The sequence below is a fragment of the Lutjanus erythropterus genome, chromosome 23 (genome assembly GCF_056507025.1).
Source record: "Lutjanus erythropterus isolate fLutEry1 chromosome 23, fLutEry1.hap2, whole genome shotgun sequence".
NCBI classification, from domain to species: Eukaryota; Metazoa; Chordata; class Actinopteri; order Lutjaniformes; family Lutjanidae; genus Lutjanus; species Lutjanus erythropterus.
The window spans coordinates 14,674,683-14,700,265 of record NC_139339.1 but is presented as its reverse complement, the minus strand read 5'-3'; the positions used below and the strand labels follow the sequence as shown (position 1 = coordinate 14,700,265).

The window sequence follows — 25,583 nt, the reverse complement described above, 5'->3', positions numbered from 1 at the left end:
TCGCCCCCGCGTTACCTTTTGCGCCTTTGTGCTGCGTATCGCATCCTTTCTAGCCGCGGGCTCTCAACAAACAGGGGATCCTCCTCATTGAGACACATTATGAAGACAAACCTGTTCAGAAACAACCTCTCTACGCAATCTGGCCATCACACCCCCTCCTCATCATGAGCCCACATCCTCAAACACACACACACACACACACACACACACACACGCACACACACATACGCCAGATCAGATGCGAGCGCCTGTGTGTGTCTGTCTCTCCCTCCTCCTCCTCCCTCGTCCATCAGCACTGAACCAATCTGTGCAGCGAGAGGACCACCCCAACCCCTGAACCTGAATCTACCCGCCCTGCCCGTTTATAAATACGGCTTCAATCACACCGGCAAGTCTTGGTCGTCAGAAACGCTCAGGGTTGCAGCAGAACATCCCCCTCCGTCTTCTCCCCCCTTCATCGTTTCTCTGTTTTTTAAGAAAACCTCACGCCATCATCCATTTTTCACTCGCACTCTTCCCTTCTTTTTTTTCCGAACTGTACTTGTGTTTTTTGCGGCCAGTTGCATGCATTTTTCGTCTCCCAAAATGGTTTGCGAGACTAAAATTGTTGCGGACGAACACGATGCTATACCTGGGACCAAAAAAGAGTCGATCATGTGGAGCTCTCCTCCGTCCAGCGCGGCTCTGAACCCCACCGAGGCCAAGGATGTGAGGAAAGATGCGGTTTTTATCCGCGAGTTCGAGCGCGGGGATCAGGAGGAGGTGTGGCGCATCTTTTATGAGGGTATTATGGAGAGGATACCCAACACGGCGTTCAGGGGGCTCAGGCAGCAGCCCAAGACTCAGTTTTTATACGCTCTTCTGACAGGTAAGTACCTCAGTGCCTTGCATCATCTCTCCTGTACCGGCTGATGGTTACAGTCCCTCTTTTCTGATCATGTAGAAAACTTCAACATTAACTATGTATGTAGGAGTTATATGAAAGCTTTTTGTTGATTTATTTGAGGAACGTGTCTTAAATCCCACACAAATCCCTAGGCGGATGATGTGCAGTTAAGTTGAAATCTGTTGCAGCCGGCATGTTGTTCATCATGCAACAAAAGGCATGGCCAGGCGCATGGTGCACATGTGTAACCGGCGGGCCCGCTGCTCATGTGATGACATGCCGGTGCCGTGAATGAATGACTGAATGAATTTGAGGATTGGCCCACGGGGTGCGCGCACGTACCCAAAAAAAGCACTCCTCCCCCGCGCACCCCCAACACACAATCCCATAGCTCCCCCCCCCCCCCCCCCCCACCCCTCCGCCTCTGCACAGCAGCCAATGCGCCAGTCATGCACTGAGCTCGTTTGGCTTTTGTTGATGTTGCCGGCGCAGATTTAAAGCCTCATGTATCGTGACCGGTGCCGTTACGCACGTCAAAATCAAACAAGCAGATTCATTCTTGGATCCTAATATCCGAATGTGTCAGACTGGCCTCATACAAGTCACAAAACATGCCTGTAAAATCCCCTAAATTCCATTTCACTGCTCGTTGAATGTCTCAGTGATTCATATTCTCTTAAATAGCCTATCAGGGCTCTCCTACATCCCAGCGCTGATGCCTCACACCACGCTGGGGTGCAGTGGAGTAAACTAACTACTAGATTATTGCATGCCACGCAACATGCTATGCAGCATCCAACCTGCTTGTTTGTATTTCCCTTTGCGCCCCCCAGCGTCACATCCGACTAATTACTCCAGTATGGACTGAACTGGTTTGATGAATTCAATTCTAACATGTCATCTCCACTGAAAACCTAGCAGAGTTTTATCCCTGTTAAATTCTGTGCTCCTGCAGCTATACTAAGGGTTTCCCCTAGTGCATTGCAAGCCTGGTGGCCCACCGTGTCTAGGCTGACCCTCCACTGGGCCTAGGTTGACCCGCACTGGGTGTAAGTTGAACCCCACCTGGCCTAAGTTGACCTACATGGGCCTAAATTGACCCACACTGGGCCTAGAGATAACCCCACTGGCCCAAAGTTGACCTGACCTTAGGCCCAGTCTAAGTCGAACCTCACTAGGTCTATGTTGACCCACACTATACCTAAGTTGATCTGCACTGGGCCTAGGTTGATCCTCACACTGAGCTCAAGTTGACCCGCACTGAGCCTGAGTATAATGAAATTTTATTGTCAGAGGGCGGCCTGGAAGGAAACAAATATAATGGTTGGAAAGCACGTTTAACACAAGATGTTTGTCAACTTAAAGATACTGCAACAAACTGTCTTATTGTGTTGATTTTGAAGGCCAGTGAGGACAAAAGTGGCAGTGTTTCCACCACAATAACCTCAATCTATGATGTTAAAAACATAATTATGTAAATAATGTATTACTCATGGGGAAAATGTAAACAGAGGCTCATTTCATCTGATTTCAAGGAGAATATAACCCGCTAGCAGGCACTAAGAATAATGATACAGAAATAGCAGATCTTCTCACTAACTTACGTAGGTCATATAGAGGCAACAGTATTAAACTTAGACTGTTTGATAACCAGCTAAAAACTAAGTAGTAGCTTTAAAAGATAATTTTACAAGTCAGTAGAGTTAAAATTGAATTTCTTTTGTTGTTGAAAACGCAGCATTCCAAGACTGCGCACTGTCAGTTTCTCTGACAAACTCTCCTATAGTTGTTGATTTTTTTAAGGGTCAACTTTTTGCACATACTTAATGTAGGGCCCTGTGAAATCTGTTATGTTTTTTTTTTAAATTCTCAATTCTGGCCATGATTATGTTATCAGAGAAACTGGACTCCTACCTTGATGCTTTCACCAGTCAGTCGCTGGCCCACGCTGGACCCTCATCAAAAATGAGCTCTGGTCAAGAGACACTTGCCACCAGGCCTAACAGCTCTGCTGGGGGAAACCCTGTATACTAATGTGCCTCTTCACACCGTTTGATGAATGCTACTTTTTATCTGACACTAATCCTAATCTCTCTTTATCAAAATGTTCATATTGTGCCATGATAACTGACTTTGATGCAACTGTTTCACTTTCTGATGCTTACAAATGTCACATTGCCTCTGCTCTTTTTTTCTTCTGTTGTCTGTGTGGGGTCAAATTCCGCCAAAATCAAACATGTGATTCTCTTTTCTGACAGGTTTCGTTTATTTTTCTTCCATTTCTCCATAGTAATGTGCTTTTTCGTGACCAAATCCGTCACGCTGACCTGCTGTGCGCCACTCATTCTCATGGGTGCGCGCTACTACTACAGCAGGAAAGTAATCCAGAGTTATCTGGACTGGGCTCTGCACACGGACATGGCTGACATAGAGGCTTATTACATGACACCCGCAGGTAAGACGAGGGAGAAATGTCACTGTTCTCGCCATGGACATATGTATGTAGACGCCACATTGGCCTGTTGGTGTGATACGTCCACATCACTGCCAAACTGGACAGGGCAAGACAGGCATGTGAATGAATACAGGCAAACAAGGGAGCTGCTGTTTTTTAGGGATTAAAAAACACTATAATGTGTATTTCTCAACTGATTTCAATTAGTCACATTTTATTCAAGGAATTACATTCTAGTTTTTATCCCTTGAATATAAAAACAACTTATTATAAATGTTATAGTGTTTTTTATCCAGAAAAATCACTCATAAACTAGTAAACAGGTGAGTCTTGCCCTGTCCAACGTGGTGTTGATGTTGACTTAAGATCCAGAGGCCAATGTGGCGTCTTCATATATATGTTTGATTCTCACTGTAGTGTGACTAACAAGATAAATACGCATTGTCTGGTTTGTCAGTAAGCAATGCTCCACCACCAGAAATGTTTTTTATAAAGAAATCAAGAAGAATGTCAATAAACATGAGGTACTAAATCACATGCATACTGTTAGAGCTGCAACATCAATTAATCGTTTAGTCGGTTGATAGAAAATTAGTTGCCAACTATTTTGATAGTCGATTAATAATTTCAGTCATTTTTCAAGCAAAAATGTCAGACAGCTGCTGGTTACAGCTTCGTAAATGTAAGAACTTGCTGCTTTTCTTTGTCATTTCTGATTATAAATGAAGAGTCTTTGAATTTTGGACTGCTGGTTGGACAAAATAAACAATTTGAAGACATCACTTTGGACTTGGGGAAATTGCATTAAGCATTTTTCATAATTCTTTGACATTTTATAGGTTAAATTATTAAATGATTGTTTGAATTAAAATAATCTTTAGCTTCAGCTCTACATACTTTAAAAAAGTTAGGGCCTGTAACTTTGCCACAGCAGGAGGCATCAAAGACAAACTCAAACTCAAAACATATAATTGAAACTGTAAAACTGGCCCAGTCTAGAGTCTTCAGGCAATCCAGAGGCAACTCATCAAATATGCACGTCGTCTTTTTGCTTTCCCTCTCCACCACCCTTCTTTCCCACCCCTCCTCCCTCCCTGTCTCTTTCTCCGCTCCTTCCCCCCACTTGCTTCCTCTCTGAGCTTCACTTTGGTCACGGGGCTGGGAGGGTGGGAGGTTAGATGAGGGGAGGAAGGGGGGGTTGCTGCATCACAGGGCTATTGATCGCATGGAGGAAACTGCTGATACACTTTCTGCAGTACACTCTGTGTCGGCAGGGCTCATTTCCTCCACTAAAGCTTCTAATTGGAGAAATCAATCCACCTCTAGTGTCATCTCAAACTATTCATTCCCTCCAGGAGTTTGAGCAATGGCCGACCACAAACTCATCATGACACTTTTTCATGCAACTTCCTGGACACATTTATCCCCTGTTAACCCAAACCACGTGGCTGATATAAAAAGCAGGTGTTAGTTAAGCCAGTCAATTGCCCCCCATTGTCTCTTTCTCTCTGACATTGTGCTCTCTGGCCTGGTAATCCACTGCATACACAATTGCAATTTAGCATTCCCATTATTGCTGCAGGGCCGTGCTGGTTTAGAGGGGGTCAGGCACCACTGCTCCTGGACAATGCTAATGATTATATCCATGCAAACTGAATGGGCCCGGAGGGGATGAACACCTGGGCACCAACATGCAGTCCTGATGGGGAGGCACATGTCATGTCATCGTCACTCGCTGTGATGTGTGTTGTGTGTGTTTGAAGTGTGTACAAGTGTGGCATGACAAGTAGCATGTAGGAGTGTGTGATTACATATAGTAGGCAAACTGGTCGATCTTAGAGGCCCTAAAAACACATTTTTCCCATCAGTTTCTTATTATGAGACACAGTTAGAACATATGAGAGATTTCTGTTTGTGCTCTCCGTCACTGGTTTAAACAGTTTAGTCATTAACATTTAATGTTATAGAGAAAAATGTATTTGGACCCAAGATTTCAGGGCCTTAAAGTCTGTATTTTGCTTGTGTGAATATAAGTAAGTTCTCTGCACAGTCAGCCACCTGTCTGTCATCTTTTAACCTGCAAACTAGCTTCCATCGCCAGACTAACTGACAAATGCAAATTATGGTTTTCAGGGGGCGTTATCTGTGGGTACAGACCGAAATGCCTCTGCCAGTTTGATAGCCCAACAGCCAATCAGAGCAATGAAAACGTGTGACAAAGTGCTGAGTTAAGGCGGTGCCTGGTCGGTTTTCAAGCAGGAAAAAAAAATGGCGGCCTGGTTGCAAACTTTCTCAAATTACAGCAAAGTAGTACACTAAAATGTGTTTTTGAAAGCATGTGAGGTGAGAAATAGGCAATAAGAGTGGGAATCTCTTGGCACGTCATTGATTCAATTTAATTTCAGCTGAGAGGGCTACGATACGATTATGAAACGGTTATTGATGCGTCTCGATCGGGGCTCAAAGTAGTTTTAAAGTAGTTTGACAGTTATGTCTGAGTTTCATGAACCTGGTATGTTGTGCTTGAAACACGTGACACAAAACTTTTCAAATTTGGACCAGTGATGCTCTTCTGTCAGTCATCTTTTCCAACCTGCTCCGTATTAAAAAAACAGTTGTGATTGGCCCAGAGAGATCCAGGATAAATGGAAATCTGTCTGAAACACCCCTCTGCCGTCTTTTAGCCTGCAAACTAGCCTCCATTACACCAAGACGCTGACATAGCTGATTAAGTTACACTCAAACTTACACTTAGTCATACTGAAGCTGTTAGAAAACCACAAACAGTGTCATGAAATTGTTTACCAGTTGCATTGACTTGGCGGTGACTAGTTGTGTAAAAACTTCACTGCACATTGTCGCAATTGAAGCCAAATAACCCAAAAACTCTATCTGGAGAACTGGAGTCAATGTGCAGACGAAGCTAAGATATGAACGTAAAATATTTAAGCATACCTCTGGTAACAACACTTTCCAGGCGTCAGACAGCAGCTTTGTGAGAATAAGGTCATCATTAGGTCAACCATCATTCTGCCATCTTTTAGCCTGGTAGCAGAAGAAAATAACAAGACTGATTAACAATGACATAACTCAGCATGGGGGTCACAATCAGTCTCATAATGTTCTTTATAGACTCAGATATTAAAAGCTACTTAACAAACACAGAACAGTTAATTGGTCCGATTAGCTTCCATTAAATCAAGTAGCTAACTTAGATATTGAGCAGAGATGTTGATTGCTTTGACTGGGTCTTTTAAACTGCACTGAAACAGTATATTAATCTCATCAGTGAACACCAAGTGGGACGTCTTTAACCAGTAAAACAAGTTGCTAAACTGGGTAGTGTCAGGTGATACAGCTAACATTAATATGCAACATTTCTGCATTAAAATACGTAAAAACACAAGACATTGGTGTATATTTTGTTGAGTAGTGTACTTTATCCCAAATCTTTCCAACAATGATGTTAAAACAGAGAAATCCATCATTAATTCAAGGTAACGGTGTGCTTCCTGCTAGCTGTTGCTGGCAAAACACGGGATACGTCAGAGAAACAGTCACAATAATGGTTATTACAATAGTATATGCGTGTGCGTGAGTTGTGAGGTCAAGTATGAGAGTTTGCTTTAAGAGTTTGGAAAATCTTCTGCAAGATGGCAACATACTGTAAGGACTGATGTTAATAAGACTGTATGTGTGTGTGTATTTTAGGGCATGGAAACTAATGAGGATTTCGGAGCTTAAAACATAATTCTTAATCAGTGCTTAATTACTGAGCTGTCTTGATGTGGCGGATGATCGATCAGAGCATCACAGAATGTAAACACTGTTGCTTCAACTCAGCAATTAATCAATTTAACGGAGAAACGCTGCTTTGAAAGCAGAGATCTGAAGACAGACGGAAATAATTCTTTACATTTTTTTGACAATTAAGCATAGTATGAATTAATTAAATTCTAATACAGGATGCAGGGGTCACAGAAGAAGACTGACTGACTGACTGACTGGAGCCACATGTCCCTGAACACATGGAACAACTCCACCAATCAATACTCTTATCTCCTGTGTGTGTGTGTTGTGATCACTCACTCTGCTGCCACTTAAGGCCAGCTGTCACCTCTTTCATTTTCCACATAATAAAGTGTGTGTGTAGGCAGACAGGCTGTAAAACAAACTGAAGGGACAATAGTTGAGAGTATAAATGTCTATGACTTTAAAGAAAAAGATAAAAGCTTTTTTCCTTAATGAAAACAGAAGCTGATAACACAAAGGATATGCGCAGATATTGATCCATATTGACGTGGATGATCAAAACCTCAGTTTGAAATCAATGTGACTGAATTAAACCGATCAAGATCAGTTATTTTCATTCTGGATTCATATTTCACAAGTCAGACTGAACTTAGAAAGGATAAGTTTTTGGTACAACTCTTAATTTTTAGATGTTCATTCTTATTTAGCTGAATAAGAGTTTGACAAATTCAAATAGATGAAATTAATGTACAACATCTGCTGCACACCGAGGCTCCTCCTCTTTCCATCCATCTTTCTCTGTCCTTCGTCAGAGGCGATAAACCAATAATTGGTCAATCTGGCAATCAATATGTCCGCCGGTGGTGTGTTAACAACTACAGCACATTTGCTGAAAGAAACTGTAAATGAAGACAAATCAATTGAAATATATTTTTCTCACAGAAAACTGTAGCAGAATATATTTGGACTTATTTATCTGTGGGTCTTTATCCATGAGCAAAACATGTTTTAGTCTGTCTTTTATTTGGCGGTGGCTGGTTGTGTGAAAACTTCATGATATTCTGCTGACAATTGATCACAACAACTGAAGGAAAAGTGTAACAGTGCAACCTGATGGCTGGAAGCTTGTATTTCATGCTTAGAAGCAAATATTACACCAAATTACTAAATATTAACGCTGTATTTAGCAGTTGCTCTCTTAAATCTGACTAGATGGATCAGCCTTTCCCCCTGTACGCTCAGTGACAAATAACGGCAGCTTGACTTGGTGTCTCACGTGATATCAGGTACAAAGGAAAAGGCCACTTGGCTTTTTGTGTTGTCAGTTTTTTGCAGGCACAAAGACCAAATGTCAGGGCATGGAATAGTCCATGGAATATTTTGATGGTGATATTTTACTTTTATTCATTTTTTAAAATTAATTTATTAACATTAAGTACAGGGACACTTGGAAGTCAGTCAGGGGTCATTCTATATAGTGACGTCTTACTAAATAGTGTGAAATATATAATGAGTTAATATCTCAAAATAATGAGAAACTTTCTCAAAACAATCATTGAACAATAATAATGTAATGAAATGAAGTTTTTCATTATTATCCAATGGCTATTTTGAGATACTAACCAATAATTCTGAGAAAACAAGCATTTACTCTGAGAAAGTTTCTCATTATCTTGAGTCACAGGATATTTTTTCTCATCACACTGGTGGCAGTGGGTCTCCACAGACTATCTAACCCACCGCTGGTTCTGTGTGCAGCGCTTCACTTGATGTTGCTCGATCAGAAGCTCAACAGAAAACACTTCTGTCTAAAAAAAACCATACTGACAGGAAAGAGAAGAAAACAGTGAAATCAACAAGGCCAATGCAGCTGGAGAGCGTGTAATTTTTTGAGGCCAAACGGAGAGGTCACTGTGGCCACGGCGGTTGTGGCCCCCATGAAATTCCTACCCCGCTATGCACACTGTGGCAATCAAAGCCAAATAAAACACTCGACTCCATATGGAGAACTGGAATCAAATGTGCAGAACTGTCTATAGAAGTAAATGGGGAACAGATGTGATTTTCACTAATAACCTACTCCAGTTTGTTTTCCTTAATCCAATGCTTGGCTAATTTAGTTATTTAAAATAAAATATGATAGATGAGATAATGACTCATGTTTTTGAGATGCCACTTTTTTAGATAAGCCATTATTTTAAGATACTAACTACTATTTTGACTTATGTAATCATTATTTGAAAATACTCATTATTTTGAGATAATCCGTCATTATTTTGATATACTTACTCAATATTGAGACAATGAGTCATTAATTTGAGAAAGTTTCTCACGATTACTTATAGGATCTATTATGATCACATTGATGACAATGGACGTCCTTATCCATCGAGAGGAGCGCTGTACATCTAACCTACCACTGGCTCTGTTGTCCTTAATCCAGTGCTGTTCTTGGCCAGTCTAGCTATTTGAAATAAAATATGATATATCCTCAAGTCTGCTGGACACAAACCTCCTTTGTCTTTTGGGAGCATACCTCACTTAATTCAATCCTTGGTTTACTCCCTTCTAGGGATGCACAATTAATCAAAATATTATTGAAAACGCAGTATGGCCAAGTGCAATATTCAAATAGCTGAAGCTGCAGTTTTTTGATAAATGAAAAATGTGTAAGAAAACAGTATTTTAATGAAGCACTGTAGTGCTGCAGAGATGCTCTGGCCTACAGATCTTCTTCTCCAGATGTAGGAAAAACAACATGTTTATTTGGTGCAGATCCCAACAAATATCACATGATCATGATCAGTTTTCTGAGATACTAAGTTTTTGAGATACTGACTCATTGTTTTGAGATAATAAGTAATTGCTTTGTTAAAGTTTCACACTATAACTTATAGGAATGTTTTTTTTTCCCATCACATTGGCAACAGTGGCTGTCAAGAAATTCCTACCCTGCTATGCACACTGTGGCAATCAAAGCCAAATAAAACACTCGACTCCATCTTGGGAACTGGAGTCAATTGCGCAGAACTGTCTATATGAGGTAAAGAGGGGCATATGTTTATTTTCCATAATCCAGTGCTTTTCTTGGCTACTTTAAATTTTATTTAAAATAAAATATGACATATGACATAACCTCAGGATCGGTGGACACAAACCTCCTTTGTCTTTTGGGGAACATCTTTGGTTTCCTCCCTTCAATTAATTAAAGATGTTATTGAATTTGCAATGTGGCCAAGTGCAATATCCACATTGCAGAAGCAGCAGTTTTTTGATAACAGCATCATAATGAAGTAATGTGGTGCTGCAGACATGGTCTGGCCTATAAATCTTGTTTTCAAATTGCAAGAAAAGTAACACGTTTGGTACAGATCCCAACAAATGTCACATCAACATGATTTTAATATTGTTGTTGTTGCTGAAAATGAAAATGGTGATGCAAAACTGTGAATCATATTGCAATTGCAATATCTCTGGTGCAACAACCATTTTAATAGCACTAACCTTGCCCCTTCACTTTGCCTTAAACTTCAATATATAATTATCTATAGAAATCTATTTTACAATTCACTATTTTTTCCCCAAATATTATCTTTGAGCATATTTTTGGAAAATGTAGTCTGAAGATTTTAGATTTTTTAAAATTTGTAATATATTTACAGCAATAAATCATAAAATGATCACAATATGTCATCAGCAATCAAGGGAATACGTTAAGTTTAAATACTTGCTTCTCTGACAACGATGCTACAGCCACGGTGTCCTTTGAAATTTCTATTACAGACCGGAAAAACTGTTATTGTTTGCCTGTTTCACGATAATTAGAGTTAAGATTAATGCCGAATGTTTTCCAAATTATTAAGTGTCTGTTTATGAGTTGCAAGAAATCATTAATGATCTAGTAGAAAGAGTAGATGATTACAACGGTTAAATTGAGCAAAATGTTAATGGAGTCTGGCAGGCAGTGACCGAACTGAAGTCCAGAGAGTGTATTTTCAAAGCAGCGGGCCTCTGTTTTCACCGTAACAGGCTCAACTTCACATTGACAGACAAGTGACAGTTATAAACAAACAGCTGATCAGTTTACAGTGTAGGACTTTCCGTCCCTTGTTCTTGTCAATTTACGATGCTGCGCTCCTGCAGTGTTCTTGCAGCTTCCCTGAGCTTCCTCAAGTCTAGGGAGGAGGGAGCGGAGGGAAACAACTTGCTTCAATTATAGATTGTATATTAAATCAGATTCCAGCCTATTAAAAATACAGCTCCAGCTCGCTATTTCGACAGCTCATTTTTCCATGTGCAATTGCTACATATTGCTCCTTTAAGCTCAACATTTTTCTTTTAGCTTTTCAGAACTTTAGCAAACAGCTAAAAAACTTAAGCTGACCTCTGGTAACAACACTTCCAGCAGCCTCGTGAAAGCGATCGCTTACGGCACCTTTGCTGTCGTGTTCATTTGCACAACATTTTTTGCAGTGTTTCTCATCGTGTCACAGGCCTGGTTCACGTCAGCACCGATCTCATCAAATAGTGCTCACACAGCAGTTTGCTCCTCTTGCAGGAGGTGAATGCCTGAGTTATTACTACGACTCTCCATCACTTCATACCATTGGGCCAAAAAAGGGCATATTTTAAAGAGCTTTTCTGAGAAGGGAAACAAACTTTAAATACAGGGGTTTTTCCCTTGTGTTCGACATATCTCTGCCTTGACACTTCCTCAACAACTATAGGTCACACTGATGCAGCTTAGTGCCTAAAAACTGTAATATAATGAGGGCAACACTAGACACTGAGCCAAATCCTCCACCAACTCAGTGATACTGGCTTTTTAATGAGGCGTCATGACCACTGCAGGATCCCGTCAATGCAGAGGACTTGATAATACCGGCCGGTCAGCCTCCTTGTAGCTCTATGAGTGTATGTGTGTGTGTGAGTTTGCTCTAATCCAGGGGAGAGAACAGCTTCCTCCACCGGTACCTGCTGAGCTTATTTTAGCTCTGAACGACAGAGAGAGGGAGACAGACATGCGTGAAGGGAGGGAAGGAGGTGAGCGCTAGATAGAAAACGGGGGCATCGTGGGGAGGGGTGTGCTCCTTAACTCTAAGATACATTTTGTGTTTGTGTGAGAAAGGAAGAGAAACAAACAGACAAAGGGATCTCCTGGGTATCTTTCTGACACCTCAGATTAATAAGGCATCCTTCTTTCTATCCTCTTTCCTCTCCCATCCCTCCCTCCTGTTGCAGTTTCTGAGCCGCAGCATTTTCTTTCTCTCTCCCACCTGTATCGCTCCGCCTTCTCTTCATCTTCCTTTCTATTTCTCATCTACGCTGAAGTTGCAGAGGAGGTGCTGCAGCGGCCTACTGGGTTATCCATCATCCTGGTACAGAGGAAGTGATGTTTCCTCCCAGCCGAGGAAACGACTTTCAGTATCTTTCAAAAACTGAAACAAAAAAACAGACAAATGGAATTTGCTATTTGTTTGTTAATTTATCAGTGGCAGCAAATAACTGCATTCATTTCAGGAGACTTTAAAACTTTGTAATCTTTACGCAGTAGGTATAAAGGTTAAATTAACACAGAGAAGAATACAGAATAAAGTAATTCATTATTTATTATTGCACGCGTTAACAAATGAAATTGTTCACAGAAATGCAGAGTGAATTAAGATAAGATAAGATATATTTTATTGTCCCCAAGGAGAAATTTGGCTTGGGCAAAAGTGCTAAACACAGCTGCAGTCAACTTATGTAAAATACAGCGGTACAACAGTGACACAAGCTGGTTCTTGAGAGAAGCTATAGATGTAGGTAGAAGGAAGAATTGAATTGGTTTCTGTTGCATTTGCTGACTCTGAATCTTCTGCCTGAAAGTGAAAGTTCATATTCAGAATGTAGATTGCGTGTGGGATTTTTTCAATTAGACTCTGAAAATTAATCAACAATTTTGAAAAAGAGAGAGAAAGAGAGATTTTTTTTTTGTCGGCTTTTGAAATGTGAGAATTTACTTGATATTTTTTAGGACTAAACAAAGTAGCCATAACGGTCAACACTGAAAATAAGTTGTAGCCTGAGTAGGAAGATAATAAAAGAATAATTTGACATTTAGTGAAATATGCATATTCTTTTTGTGGAGGAGAGTTAGATGAGAAGATCGGTACCATTCTCATGTTTGTACACTAAATAGGAAGCTATACCTGGTTAACTAACTCCACATGATGTGTCTACTGTGTGTGTTTGCAACGTGCCCTCCAAAAAGTACTATAAACAAAAATGGGCAACTAATGATTAATTGTGATATGAAATGTCAAAACATTGAGTAAAAATGCTCATCCTAGAGCCCAAAGTCAAATCTTCAAGTTGCTTCTTTTGTCCAACAAAAGTTCCAAAACTAAGGTGTTCATTACTGTCATAAATGACGAAGAAGCAGCAAATTTTCCTTTGTTCAGCTAACCGATTAATCTATGAATTGTTGCAGCTATAAACAGAACCAATAGGCGTTTGGGAGTATGGTCCAACCCTTAACTCCACCATATCACCACTCCAAAATCTTAATATCCATAAAATCTTCAGCCTGTAATAATTTTCGCCATGTTCTCCTGTATATCACTGGCTGACGCTGCTATTTCTGCTCTGTACATACAGAGAAACTGGAGAACTCAGCAGTCCATTACTGCGGCTGTACGCTGTCAGTACATGCACATGTGTTTCTTTTGTTTCACATTCTGCTAAAATCAATACTGAACAGAGACGCTCGGTGGAAAGAGCAGATGACACGTCAACAGCAGCTTCATTAATTGCAGCATCGCACATCTTGACTCTCTGGTGACCAATCACAATGCTTGATCATGACAGATAAGCAGTTTTAAAGGCTGTTATCGATAGCTAACTGATTGCTTGAGAGTTCTATAGACGTCAAGTGATTTGAGTCAAACCAGCAGGAACAATAAGCAGAGATCTAGATTGTAGTAGCTTAGAGTCACAGTTAGCTTGTTGGTGTGAAGCCCAGCCTGATGGCCTTTGACCCTGGAGATGAAAGAGGAGGGAGGGGGTCAGTCTGAAGCAGTAGCAGCCATGTGAACAATGGCATGCACACAGTAAAGTGACGCATGCGTGTTAAATGTTTGCTTACAAATAAACAACATGCGTTGATGGGCAGGAAGGCAGTAAAACCCGGAGTAGAGGGCCGGATAATGCGTTCGTCAGAGCTAATGGAAGGGTAACAGGGAAGGGTGCACGCTGTGAGGTCAGTGTAGCCTTTGCATATCAGGTTCGACATGGCAAGGCTTCTTCTACTGTAAATCAAGGCTTCAATAGACATGAATTATTCATTTTCCGCTATTGCACTGCTGTGCGTTTGTGCAAACATCTGGAAAGGGTGTGCTGTGTCTGACAGTCACCTCCTCTCGCCCTCATCTGTCCGTGACGGAGGAAGAAACTGCTGATGCATCAGTTACACATGACAGGCTAATCCATACTCCCAGCATGCACTCTGACCCGAGGAGGAGGGTGTGTCTGTGTGTGTGCGTGTGTGTATGGAAGGGCATTAGGAAGGGTGTGTGCGTTGTGTAAGACCAAACAACACTTCACTCTCAGAATCATGTTAAGCTTTTCTGCTTTAAAGGGAAAAGCCATACATTAAAATAAGAAGAGAAAGATGTACAGTACATGAAAAACAACAGTAGATAAAACAACACAATCTCACAGCAGTTTGTAAAACAGTCACGAAACAACAACATGCTCTAAAGTTAAAGCAGATCAAAAGTGATCACTCACGGATTTCGGGTCATGAATGTATTACAAAAGAAATGTACAGAATGTGTGACAAAGTAAATGTCAAAATGCCTCTTCTGTATGATTAGATTTGTCAGCCAACCCAAACAAAAAACAATGTCTTTTTAGCACAAAAACGTGGTTAAAATTGATTTGATTTTACACCCAAATTAGCATGTATATTCAGTTTTTTTAATGAGAGTGATTGACTCTGCTTCCCATTGTCAGTAGACAAGTTTGCCGCTCTGTTTTTTTTTTTATGTGCGCAACAGCCGAGATAAAAGACCTGCAGAAGCTGCTGCTGAAGGCAACAAGTTTTCACAGCATCGTGCAGGAAAAGGGGAAAAAATTAATCTGTCCACCCAGGTGCTGATAAATACCTGTGACTACTGCAGAATGATTTGACCTGAGAATGAAGGCTGATTGTTCCCTTTCCCATAGCAGATGCAGGCAAGATGTTAGTGGGCTTTCTGTCCACTGTAATACAATTTACACAAAAATTATTGCGTATATACAGGTTTTTTAAATGTGATTGACCTTCTCTCCATTGCCAATAGTTTCTATTTTTGTCTCTGATGTGCACTGGAAAGCCAAGACTGGACTCATGTTTGTGCAGGAGAGCAGAGAGAAAGATGATTTTTTAAAGTCTCTGTCTTCTCTGTGGTTTTGAGGTTCAGCTCCTCACTCACGTCATTGTTTGGACTTTCAGGTATTGTCTTAATTCGACTATTTCATGTTCACTTTTACCTGTATAGGACGAAAACCCAACATTTCCTAATTTTGCTGCTTCATAATAAAAGCTTTTAGATAAGAAAATAAATGGGGGGCTTTTGTTGTGAAGAATGTATAGGATGTTTATCCTCTGTTTTACAGCTGCTCGACTAAAGAAGAATGCATATCAGTTAAATACACACTTTCAAGCAAGCATGTGTGTGTGGAAAAGGAGCAAAAGAGTCACAGAACTTACTGATGGAGGCGACAAGCCTTTATTTCCTCTGCTGGAAAAGATTCAAAATTAGCGTGTCCACCCGGCTGTCATGTTTACAACACTTCCAATCAGAACTGGAGACGATAAATACCAGAGACTACTGCAGAGTCATTTGACCTGGGACTGAATGCCAATTCTCCCAGACAAAAGCCAGATTTCACTGGGGATTTTGTCCAATGCAAAGAGGACTGTAGTCTGAAATTGCACTACATGCATACACTGTGAAGATAAACAAGCAAAGACTTCTTGCCATTTAATGCCTGGCAGGGTCATATTAATCATACAGTGACGCAACAGTGTCATCTCAGATTCACTACTGAAAGATAAATCACTGTTGCTTAATGACAAACATGCTGCACAGCAACATAAAAAATGGCCATAAACTTATTGTTTCATTATTAGAACACAAAGCAAATGGAAACAATACTCAGAGGTTAGAGTCAAGCCACTTATGAGCTTTCATCAGAGCTTACACCCACAGAGAGCTCAGGACGGAGAAGTGAACTACAGCACAGTGAGGCGGCGTCTAGACTGAACGCTTATCAAGTGAATTAGCCCTGTAGGTTTCATCCGAAGGGAGAGAGAATAATCTTATTAGACACCATAAAAACTATTCCCCTGCATGCACTCCTGTGTATGTGCGATTTTTCTTTCTTTTTTTTTTATCCAGGCTTCGTATCACAACATCAGCCATTATTTAACACTCCCACACACATGCGTGGAGGCATATAAATATGCTTGTAAAGTAGTTAAAGAAATTAGATCCGTCACATTGAGAATACAGTAATCAGATTTTTTTGCTTGTGTGAGAATCATCAGGAATGATTTCTAGAATTTGGAGCACTGCCTCCTCCATCTTTTTCCCGCTCTCCCTCTCGGCCTTGATTTATTTCCTGTCTTGAGATCATTGGTTTTCTTCAGGTCCCCCTCCCCCTCTGTAATAATGGTAGATTTTCTGTCCTCCCTCCCCCCGTCGTGTTTGTATGCCCCAGCAGCAATAATGGATCCTTTCAGGCTCATCACTATTACTGTTAACACAGAGGCCTCGCCACCATCCTCCTCCTCCTCCTCTGCTCACTCTGTCTGTCAGAGAGGACAGATGAATGAATGACTTCTTCTTCTTCACTGTCTCCCTTTCTAACTCCTTTTTCTGAGTGAGTAAGCTCATTCATGCGACTTTATGGCCTCAGTTACACACGATACAAAAACACAGGCGGTGCAGTGTATTACTAGTCTGTTAAGCTCTACTCTTTAGCGATGAGCTGCTGTCCAGGAACAACAGGGAGCTTAGTGCTTTGCTCAAAAGCACAACGGGAAGAGTTCTTGAGGCTGTTTTAGGGAAATAGAGTGTTATTCATCCCTTCCATCCAATCAATCTTGTGGTGACACGCAGGAATAAGCAGCCTCTCTCTCATGAATTGTTAGCCCCTTTTACACAGCCTGTTAAAGGCGGGAATGTTGCACCATTATTCTGTCTCCCCGTTCTGCAGAAAAGGTATGAACATGCAAGGGGGAGCGTTATTGTTCTGTCTTTACACAGCCAGCGGAGGTAGTAACAGAGTAACCGAGCTGGCAGGACGGGACACGACACTGTTGAGTTACACGGTCACTGCTGTTTGTGATTGTGTTTCAATATCAGGGGTTTAAAACAATACAATATCCTTTTATTACAGTGTTGAAAGTACTGAAACTAAAACAGTTATCTAGCGCTCATTCAAGACCTCTGTTCAGTTCAGTCTTTTTCTGTACAAACACTGTGTCTTGTGTCTTGTTGTTAATTTAAAAAAAAAAAAGAAAAAGTAACAAACAGGTATTTAGTATTGTTTTTTTAATATACTAGTATTGTATCAAAGTTTGTAGTTCTGGTATCATGACAGCTTTGCACTTATTCCACATATTTGTTAGTAGTGTAAACAGAGAGCGAGCTAGACAAATCACGGAGACACGCCTCTTTTGCTTCCGGAAAGCTGGCGTGCTGTCTAAAATAACACACTTGGACGGCTTTATAGGGCTGTTATTTAGTTCGGCGTAATGACAGGTCTTTGTTTTGGCAGTATTGTGGGATCTTTGTGGAAGGAAAAGGTTGCTATGAGCAGTATTTAGCAGGAAAAAGGAAAGCTAGGTATTTTTAGGTGAGGATGGGGGTTCCCGTTGTTCAGTATTAACCACCTGGCGACAATCCGCAATACACAATAATGTCTCCATCCATCATTTATTCTTATGACAACCTGCCAAACTCTCCACAAACACACCCATTCTTGCATGGACGAACCGCCATCAATATGTTATGTTATCTAATCTTATACACACCCAATCTTGGAGAGAGGACCCCCTCTTTAAACTGCAACTCTCTGACAGTGAATTAAAATATACATCATATGCAACAGTGAGCCTGAAAACACCCCTAATTTTGGATCAAACATGACATTTCAGTTGTAGATCTGCAGATCTGATTGAGGCTAGAGCAGCGATACTCAACTTGTTTGTTTATACCAATTAGTAAACGCTCAATAATGACCCTTGGCTGTTGCTTTTGAAGTTGCGTATCAGCTCACACACACTAAAGAGATTAAATATGTACTCATTCTGTCCCTGGTAGGAGCCGTGATTATTTATGGCTTATGTTTATGAATTATTCCAACTTTTCACTGATTGCATGATGGAAGAAGTTCCAGCATGTTAATGCCGTTGCAGTTATTAAATGCAGTAAAATATCTGATTTATCTGCCAATACTTAGATTTAGTTAATAAGTTAAGTCATATAATCTGAAAATGAAATATTACAGTTACAGGCCTTTTGATGTTTATTCGTGTTTATTCATTAACTGGCTCCTGGGCAAAGCAAGTTGAGCATCACTGGTCTAAAACATCTTAACCTCATATGAATGGCTTTTTGGAGCAGAGCATTACGCCTCCTCCACACCTCCTCCTCTAACTTTATTTCTCTCTCCCTTTTGTTCTTTCCACCTCTCTCGCTGTCTCTCTATCTTCTTATCTACTGGAAGTGCGGTTCCCAGCAGAAATAATGAAGGCTAAACTAAATCCACGCAGTTTAACAGTAGCCGTGTCAGACGCAGCAGATGTGAGGTTCCTTGAGTCATGACGCCAGGAAGCTTAGAGGTCAATACACGCTGCTCAGCTTTCACAAGGAAAGCAGAGTCAGAGGGGGAGGAGATGAAATATGTCTGCGAGGGTTTTTCTCCCTGTGTTTGTTGTCTCATGTCATTCAAGTGATGATTTTAAGACGCAGTGTTAAGTAATACACGCAGCCTGACAGGCAGATAGGCAGGGAGGTGGTTGGCATGCGTGCTTTCCTGTGCTGTCCTCATTCCTGGCACAGACTCAGTTCAGACAGATGGTCAGGAGGGCTTTATGGAAGTGTATTCCCCCCTCCCACGCCTCCAACACACACATGCACCACCGCAATAATGCCGGCAGAGTGCCGCAGGAGTTGACACTGCAGCTTTGACATCTGCCTGTAATGAAACATCAGTCCATAGTATTAGAGAAGGCCGCGAGACACTTAACCACTTTGTTTAAAAGATTGTCTGTGTGACTCAGATTTACCATCATTCATCAAAGCTCAACATAATCAACTTCACACTTTGGCGGCAAATGGCAGCAAGAAATTACTGTTTTATTACTTTTATTACCAGGAAATGTAATATAATATAAACTGCACAGTCATCTGACCTACATTTCTGAAGAGACAGTGAACAAAGTTTCGCCAGTGTCTCCATACCTGCAATCAAAATTAGAGTTTTACAGTTTTACAGTTTGTTTTTAAATTTAGTTTCAGGACAAGTTGCTGATTATGAATCAAATAATAAATTAATTGCCAATTGTTTTGATAATCAATTAATCTGTTTGAATATATTTTTTAAGAAAATAAAGTCAAAATCTTTGATTCCAGCTTCTTAAATGTGAATATTTTCTGGGTTTTTTACTCCTTTACAACAGTAATTAAAATGTCTTCGGTTTGTGGACAAAACAGGATATTTGAGGACGTCACCTTGGACTTTGGGAAACAAGAGTTTAGTTTTATTAGTTTCAGTATTAGATTTAGTTAGTTTTGTAAATACATAAAATCATTTTAGTTAGTTTTCTTTTTTCTAACATTTACTTTTAGTTATTATTTCAATTAGCTAAAATGTTTTTTTCACATCTAGTTTTGTTTTTTGTTTTAGTTCAGTTTTTAGAGCTGCAATGATTAGTCGACTGACAGAATAACAATCACCAACAAATCTGATAAGATAGAAGTAAGTTTTCATGTTTTCATGCTCTCAAATGTAGAGATTCTTGCTTGTTCTTCTTGCTCTACTTGTTTTGGACTGACTAGACATTTGAGAGGACATTTTAAGATTTTAAGATTGTATTTGGAGAAACTGGGATGGACAATAGCACGATTTTCTGATATTTTATAGACTAAATGATTAAATGATTAATATAGACAGGGTTCCAACACCTAAAATTCAAAGACTTTAAAGAGCTTCTAAGGTGCACTTTCAAGCTTTTCCAGCACGGTGGAGCTGTGGTGAATTACATATTTATATAGATACACTCAAAATGACCATTTCTTCATATTCAAGCAGATGTTATATGGGAAAAAAACTATTTGTTATTCAGAGAGCAATTTATTATGAAAGTAATGGAATTATAATTTCAAGTAGTTTCAAGCACTTTATCCAAAATCCAAACACTTTCCAAACCTTGAAAACACTACATCAAAATTCAAGTATTTTCAAGGATTTCCAGCACCCCTATGAACCACTGAGAAAATAATCTGTAGATTAATCAATACTGAAAGTAACTGTTAGTTGCAGCCTGATTTATTTTTAGCTGTTCAGGATGTTTCAGCACTTCAAGGAGGTACGAATCTTCCCACATTTAATTCAAAATTACAACTCCCCTGAGAGATTAGTCAGATTAGAGAGTCTCCCAGTGATGCCATACACCCCGTCTAGCTATCAGGGCGGGGAGTACTCGGGTTTTCCTGTAGCTGCAGCAGCCTACATATGACAGTTGTTTGATTCAGTAACAGAAGCCTCTGGATCAGCTTAACACAGGCCTGCAGGGGCATCAAATCCCTCCTAACACACGGGACTACAGCAGGAGCATGATGTTAATATCACCGCCTGTTTGTGTGTGTAAGAGTGAGAGATTCGACAGAAATAAAGGAGGGAATAGGTTATGTGTAAAGGCAAAGGAAAGAGAGAGTAAGCGCACACAGAGATAGAATCAGGATTCAGAGCTCATGGACAGGCGGACACAGATTTTTTGCCAGTCACGGAACAGTCAGATTTATTTTATCTATAACAAACAGATGGCATTTTAGGACAAAACCGCGTAAGCACTGCCAACACATGCCGTAAATACTGCTGACATTGATGGAGAGGCCGCTCGAGTGTGGTTACGTAATAAAAAACAGGAGGTTGAGAGGGTCATTTTCTTTGAAAGATTATGATCGGAAAGGAAAATCAGCAAGTGCATGCACCTATGTGCTATGTTGGTTTAACAAACACAACAAAAGGCTGATTAAGATCCAATGCAATGCATTTATATTGAGGTACTAAGGTTTTGAGAAAGTTTCTCATTTTATCATCACATTGTCAGTAAGGGGCTTCCATATATTTATATATGTTACAGAACCTGTGACATAGTGATTTTGAAATAAATGCAGGTATTTCAACTAATGATATCTGCAGCTGGTGACACAGCTGACAAGAGAGATTTCAAATTATAAAAACATCCTGTAGTTCACTTCACATTTTCTGTTCCCACAAACCTAAACTATTATTAATGAAAATGCCACTCCAAAGTGAAAAGAAAAATACTTCATGAGCATAAACACTCAAACTGTCAAAGTGAGCAGTGTATAAACTGTAGCACGAATGTTGATCAATATTAAAACAAGTGGATGTTGTAGCTCTTAGCAGTACTCTGGTGGAGGAGCATTGTCTGCTGACATTTTGTATCTGTATTTGTCTAACCTTGTTTGTCTGCCTGTCCGTATGTTGGTCTTTTTATCTGTCTGTCTGTTACCAGTGTCTAATGGGATACAGCGAGTTCCTACACAGTACGAGCTGCTGTAAAAGTCAATGTTTTTCTCCTCTGTGTAAACTTTCAATGCAATCCCCAAAAAAACTCCTCTGTCCCATGAGATCAGCGTCTCTGCTCCACTACACCGTGAGCCACCAGTGACTGCTCCGTCACGCCCGTTCTTTTAATCAGCAGCGTCTCACTGAGTGGATAATGCCATTAAGCACCAGTCAGACACTGGTCTCTGCCCTCCTCATTCATCTATTCCCTGCATCCCTTCTTCTATTCTCTCCTCTCAGAGCATTTAAGCCATTATGCCATGATGCAACATGCTGCTCTTGGAAACACCTGTGGATGCTGATTGCTGATTTTGGTGCTAAACGCTCATTCAACCACCATTTTCCTTCCAATTATTCCTTTCATCTGCCCAAAATATTTGCCTTTCGTATTTGCTACATATTTTGTTAAATAAGATCTGTGTGATTTAAAAAACGGTCTCAAACTTAACAGTGTATTGGAGCAGCTGAGTGTGATGGTCTCTACCCCTAATTACCACTGAATAAACTATATTTACCTTTTAATATACACCTTTATATCTTAAAGTACAGCATAGAATAGTTTAACATTTTGGTAAAATGCCTGTTTTGTCTAGATTGATACCACTCTCATGTCTGTATGGTAAGCATGTAGCCACCACCAACAGCTGGTTAGCCTAGCTTAACACAAAGACTGCTAGCCTGGCTCTGACCAGAAGCCATTTACTACCTCTGACTCTAAAGAAGACACAGACATGTCATTTAAACCCCAACTGACTTGCACCTTTTGGAAATTACATCACCTTGCTTATTCCCTGTGTCCTGTACTTTGATATGCTATGTGGTCATGTTGAAAACAAAATAAAATTTTGAAGATGGTTAAAAGATGTTGTTGAGGGACCTGTAAAAGTGACATATGTAGTCACATTAACTAGTGAGCTAATCTACATATATCATTAGCTAGCTAGTTAGCTAATGTTTCGATCTGTAGCAAATTCTAGCTAACTAATGTACATCAGTCTTTAACTAGGTGGTTAAATCTGATGGCTAATGTTAGCAAAATGCTAGCTAACTAACTAGCTAGCTATACAGAGACTAGACTATATCTGTCTCTTTTACTGGTCCCAGAGCAACATCTTTTAATCATCCTCAAAATATGGCTGTCTTTTCAACATAGAAGGGCCCAACACATAGCATATCTAAATACAGGAAACAGGAAAACAGAAAGCTGACAGAGGTTGCACCGGGTACCAAGCTTCCTCAACAGAGCTAAATGGGACAGTACTCAGGAAGGGTCACTTAAACCTACATTTTTTTTTTTTTTACTTAATGTGTTTGGTGAGTTTGAGATGTGAAGGTAGACCAATTTGTTACTGCTGGACAGAGCCAGGCTAGCTGTCACCAGCTGTTTCCTGTGTTTATGCTAAGCTAAGCTAGCTTCATATTTAATGCACAGATGTGAGAGTGGCATCGATCTTCTCAACTATTACTTTAAATGTTTATCTTTAAATAACTGTAGCCTTTGCAATAGTCTGCTAATGCTAATTTTGTCCAACTTCTTGTCTTTTGTTTCTGTCAGGCTCCTGTTTCTGGGTGGCAGTGCTCGACGGACGCGTGGTGGGGATCGTGGCGGCGCAGGGCCGTGAGGACGACAACACAGTCGAACTGCGGCGCATGTCGGTGGATTCTCGCTACCGCGGCAAAGGCATCGCAAAGGCACTTGGTCGTCGCGTTCTGGAGTTCGCTGTGCGCAACAACTACGCCGCTGTGGTCCTGGGCACGACGGCTGTCAAGTTGGCAGCCCACAAGCTGTACGAGTCGCTGGGCTTCCGCCGAACGGGCCAGAACGAGGACTACAGGCTCCCCGGGATGAGCCGCTTGCCGCTGGAGAGGCTCTTCTTCCAGATCCGCTACAGCCGCTACCGCCTGCAGCTCCGTGAGGAGTGAGAGGTGACAGGGAGAGGGAGAGAGAGATGGAGAGGGGGAGATGGAGAAAGAGAGGGACAGAGAGAGAGAGAGAGCAACGACCCTCCGTCACCTGAGAGCCCCGACCGCATCCTCTCCTCTGACAGCTTTTATTTATTTTGTGTCATTAGAGATAACTCCGAGTACTTAACACCTCTACTATTTCATCTTTAAAGTCACTAACGTTTTCATTACTATTATGCTTTTGTTGCTGTTGTTTTTGTATTATACTTTTACATTTTAAATAAGAGTTTGTTTCTTTTCTTCTATTTTATTATTAAGCTATTTTTTGTACCTTTGCCCCTCCCTTTCAATTGTGGGAGACAAAAAAATTGGCTTTTATAGAAAACATCTAACTGGCACCCCAACTAGCCACCCTCCTCTGCCCCTCTGGTTCTAAGTTAATGTGACTCTGATCAATACTTCCCTTCATTACTATTCCACAAGGCCCTCTTTACCCCTCCCCCATTACCTCAAGCCCTCCCCTTCCCTCCCACAGACGGGTTTAGACGCAGTAGAGTGCAATGACACATTTGCATTCTGTTTCGTTGGGGGGGTGGATGGAGCAAAAAAAAAAAAAAAAAAAAGAGTTGGGAGTAGCTTGTGATACACACTCTTTTACAAAAACTCTGCAGTGCTACATTTAGTGTGTGCATTGTGGACAGAGTGTGGTCACACACACACACACACACACACACACACACACACACACACACACACACACACACACACACACACACTAAGTCATTTGGCTTTTGGCCAGTCTCTCAAGACACCATATTGAAGCACAGCGAGAGTGTGTTACTGACCCCCATCGTGAGGGAGAAGGATGACAGGATGGTTCCTGGAATATGTGCTGTGTATCCTGAATCGACACAGTGCATCTTCCTCACACACCCTCCTCCTCTTCCTTCTCCTCACGGATTATTTTAATTGGATCTCTCCTTCCTTTTTTTTTTTTTTTTACTGTTTTCTGGATCTCTCATCAGTTACTGAAGCTGTGGAGAGGGTCTCTGATTGGTTGAGGTGACAGGAGGGTGGAACTTTCTCGCAGACAGATCCCAAGATACAGTATAGCTGCATGTCAGAGCTTGTGTGTGTGTGTGTGTATGTGCGATTGTTCGGAGTATCTGACTGTGTGACTGTGTGTGTGTACGTTTGATGAGGCTATGGTCAGACATTAGGCCACGCCTTGAGGAACAATTAACCTATTTTTATTTTGCGTGAACGGACACGCACTTTTCTTGCTACGAGTCAAGTATAATCTAACTAAACATTACTACTTTCTATGTGTACTTATGAATTGTTTACTGATTGAAGACAGATAAATTCTAACATTTTGAATATATTTAGTATTTGACTAATTAATAATTAGTAATTTTATAACTTTAAACACATATTACCACATTGTAATATGCAAATTTTGCTGTCAAAACTACGACAATTACAAAGTAGCTGCAGTCTACACACACTCCTATAAATAAGGGTTCCCAAAAGGGTTCTTCCTGAAAGGCAGAGGTTCCACCCAGACCCATCAGCTTCTTAAGAACCTACTATTTTTTTTGGAAGAAATGGTTTGTTAAGGGTTCTTTTTAAGGCTAGGGGTTCCATCAAGAAGTATTTTCATGAAAGGAACCCTTTTTTTTGGAGGAAACTGGAAGACGAGAGGTTATAATAAAACCCTACTATAATATA

At 40.7% G+C, this 25,583-nt stretch overlaps 1 protein-coding gene across 2 annotated transcripts; it reads left to right on the top strand.

The window, feature by feature from the left end:
* Positions 1-368: 368 nt before the first annotated feature.
* aspnat (aspartate N-acetyltransferase) lies at positions 369-25,583 on the top strand. Of its 2 annotated transcripts, XM_084712591.1 has the most exons (3): positions 370-868; positions 3,177-3,341; positions 23,503-25,583. In XM_084712591.1, the coding sequence occupies exons 1-3, from the start codon at positions 565-567 to the stop codon at positions 23,868-23,870; spliced, it is 837 nt and encodes a 278-aa protein (XP_084568717.1). In that variant the 5' UTR covers positions 370-564; the 3' UTR covers positions 23,871-25,583. The 2 variants fall into 2 exon arrangements, with proteins under 2 accessions (XP_084568718.1, XP_084568717.1); XM_084712592.1 differs by lacking the exon at positions 3,177-3,341 and having other exon boundaries at positions 369-868.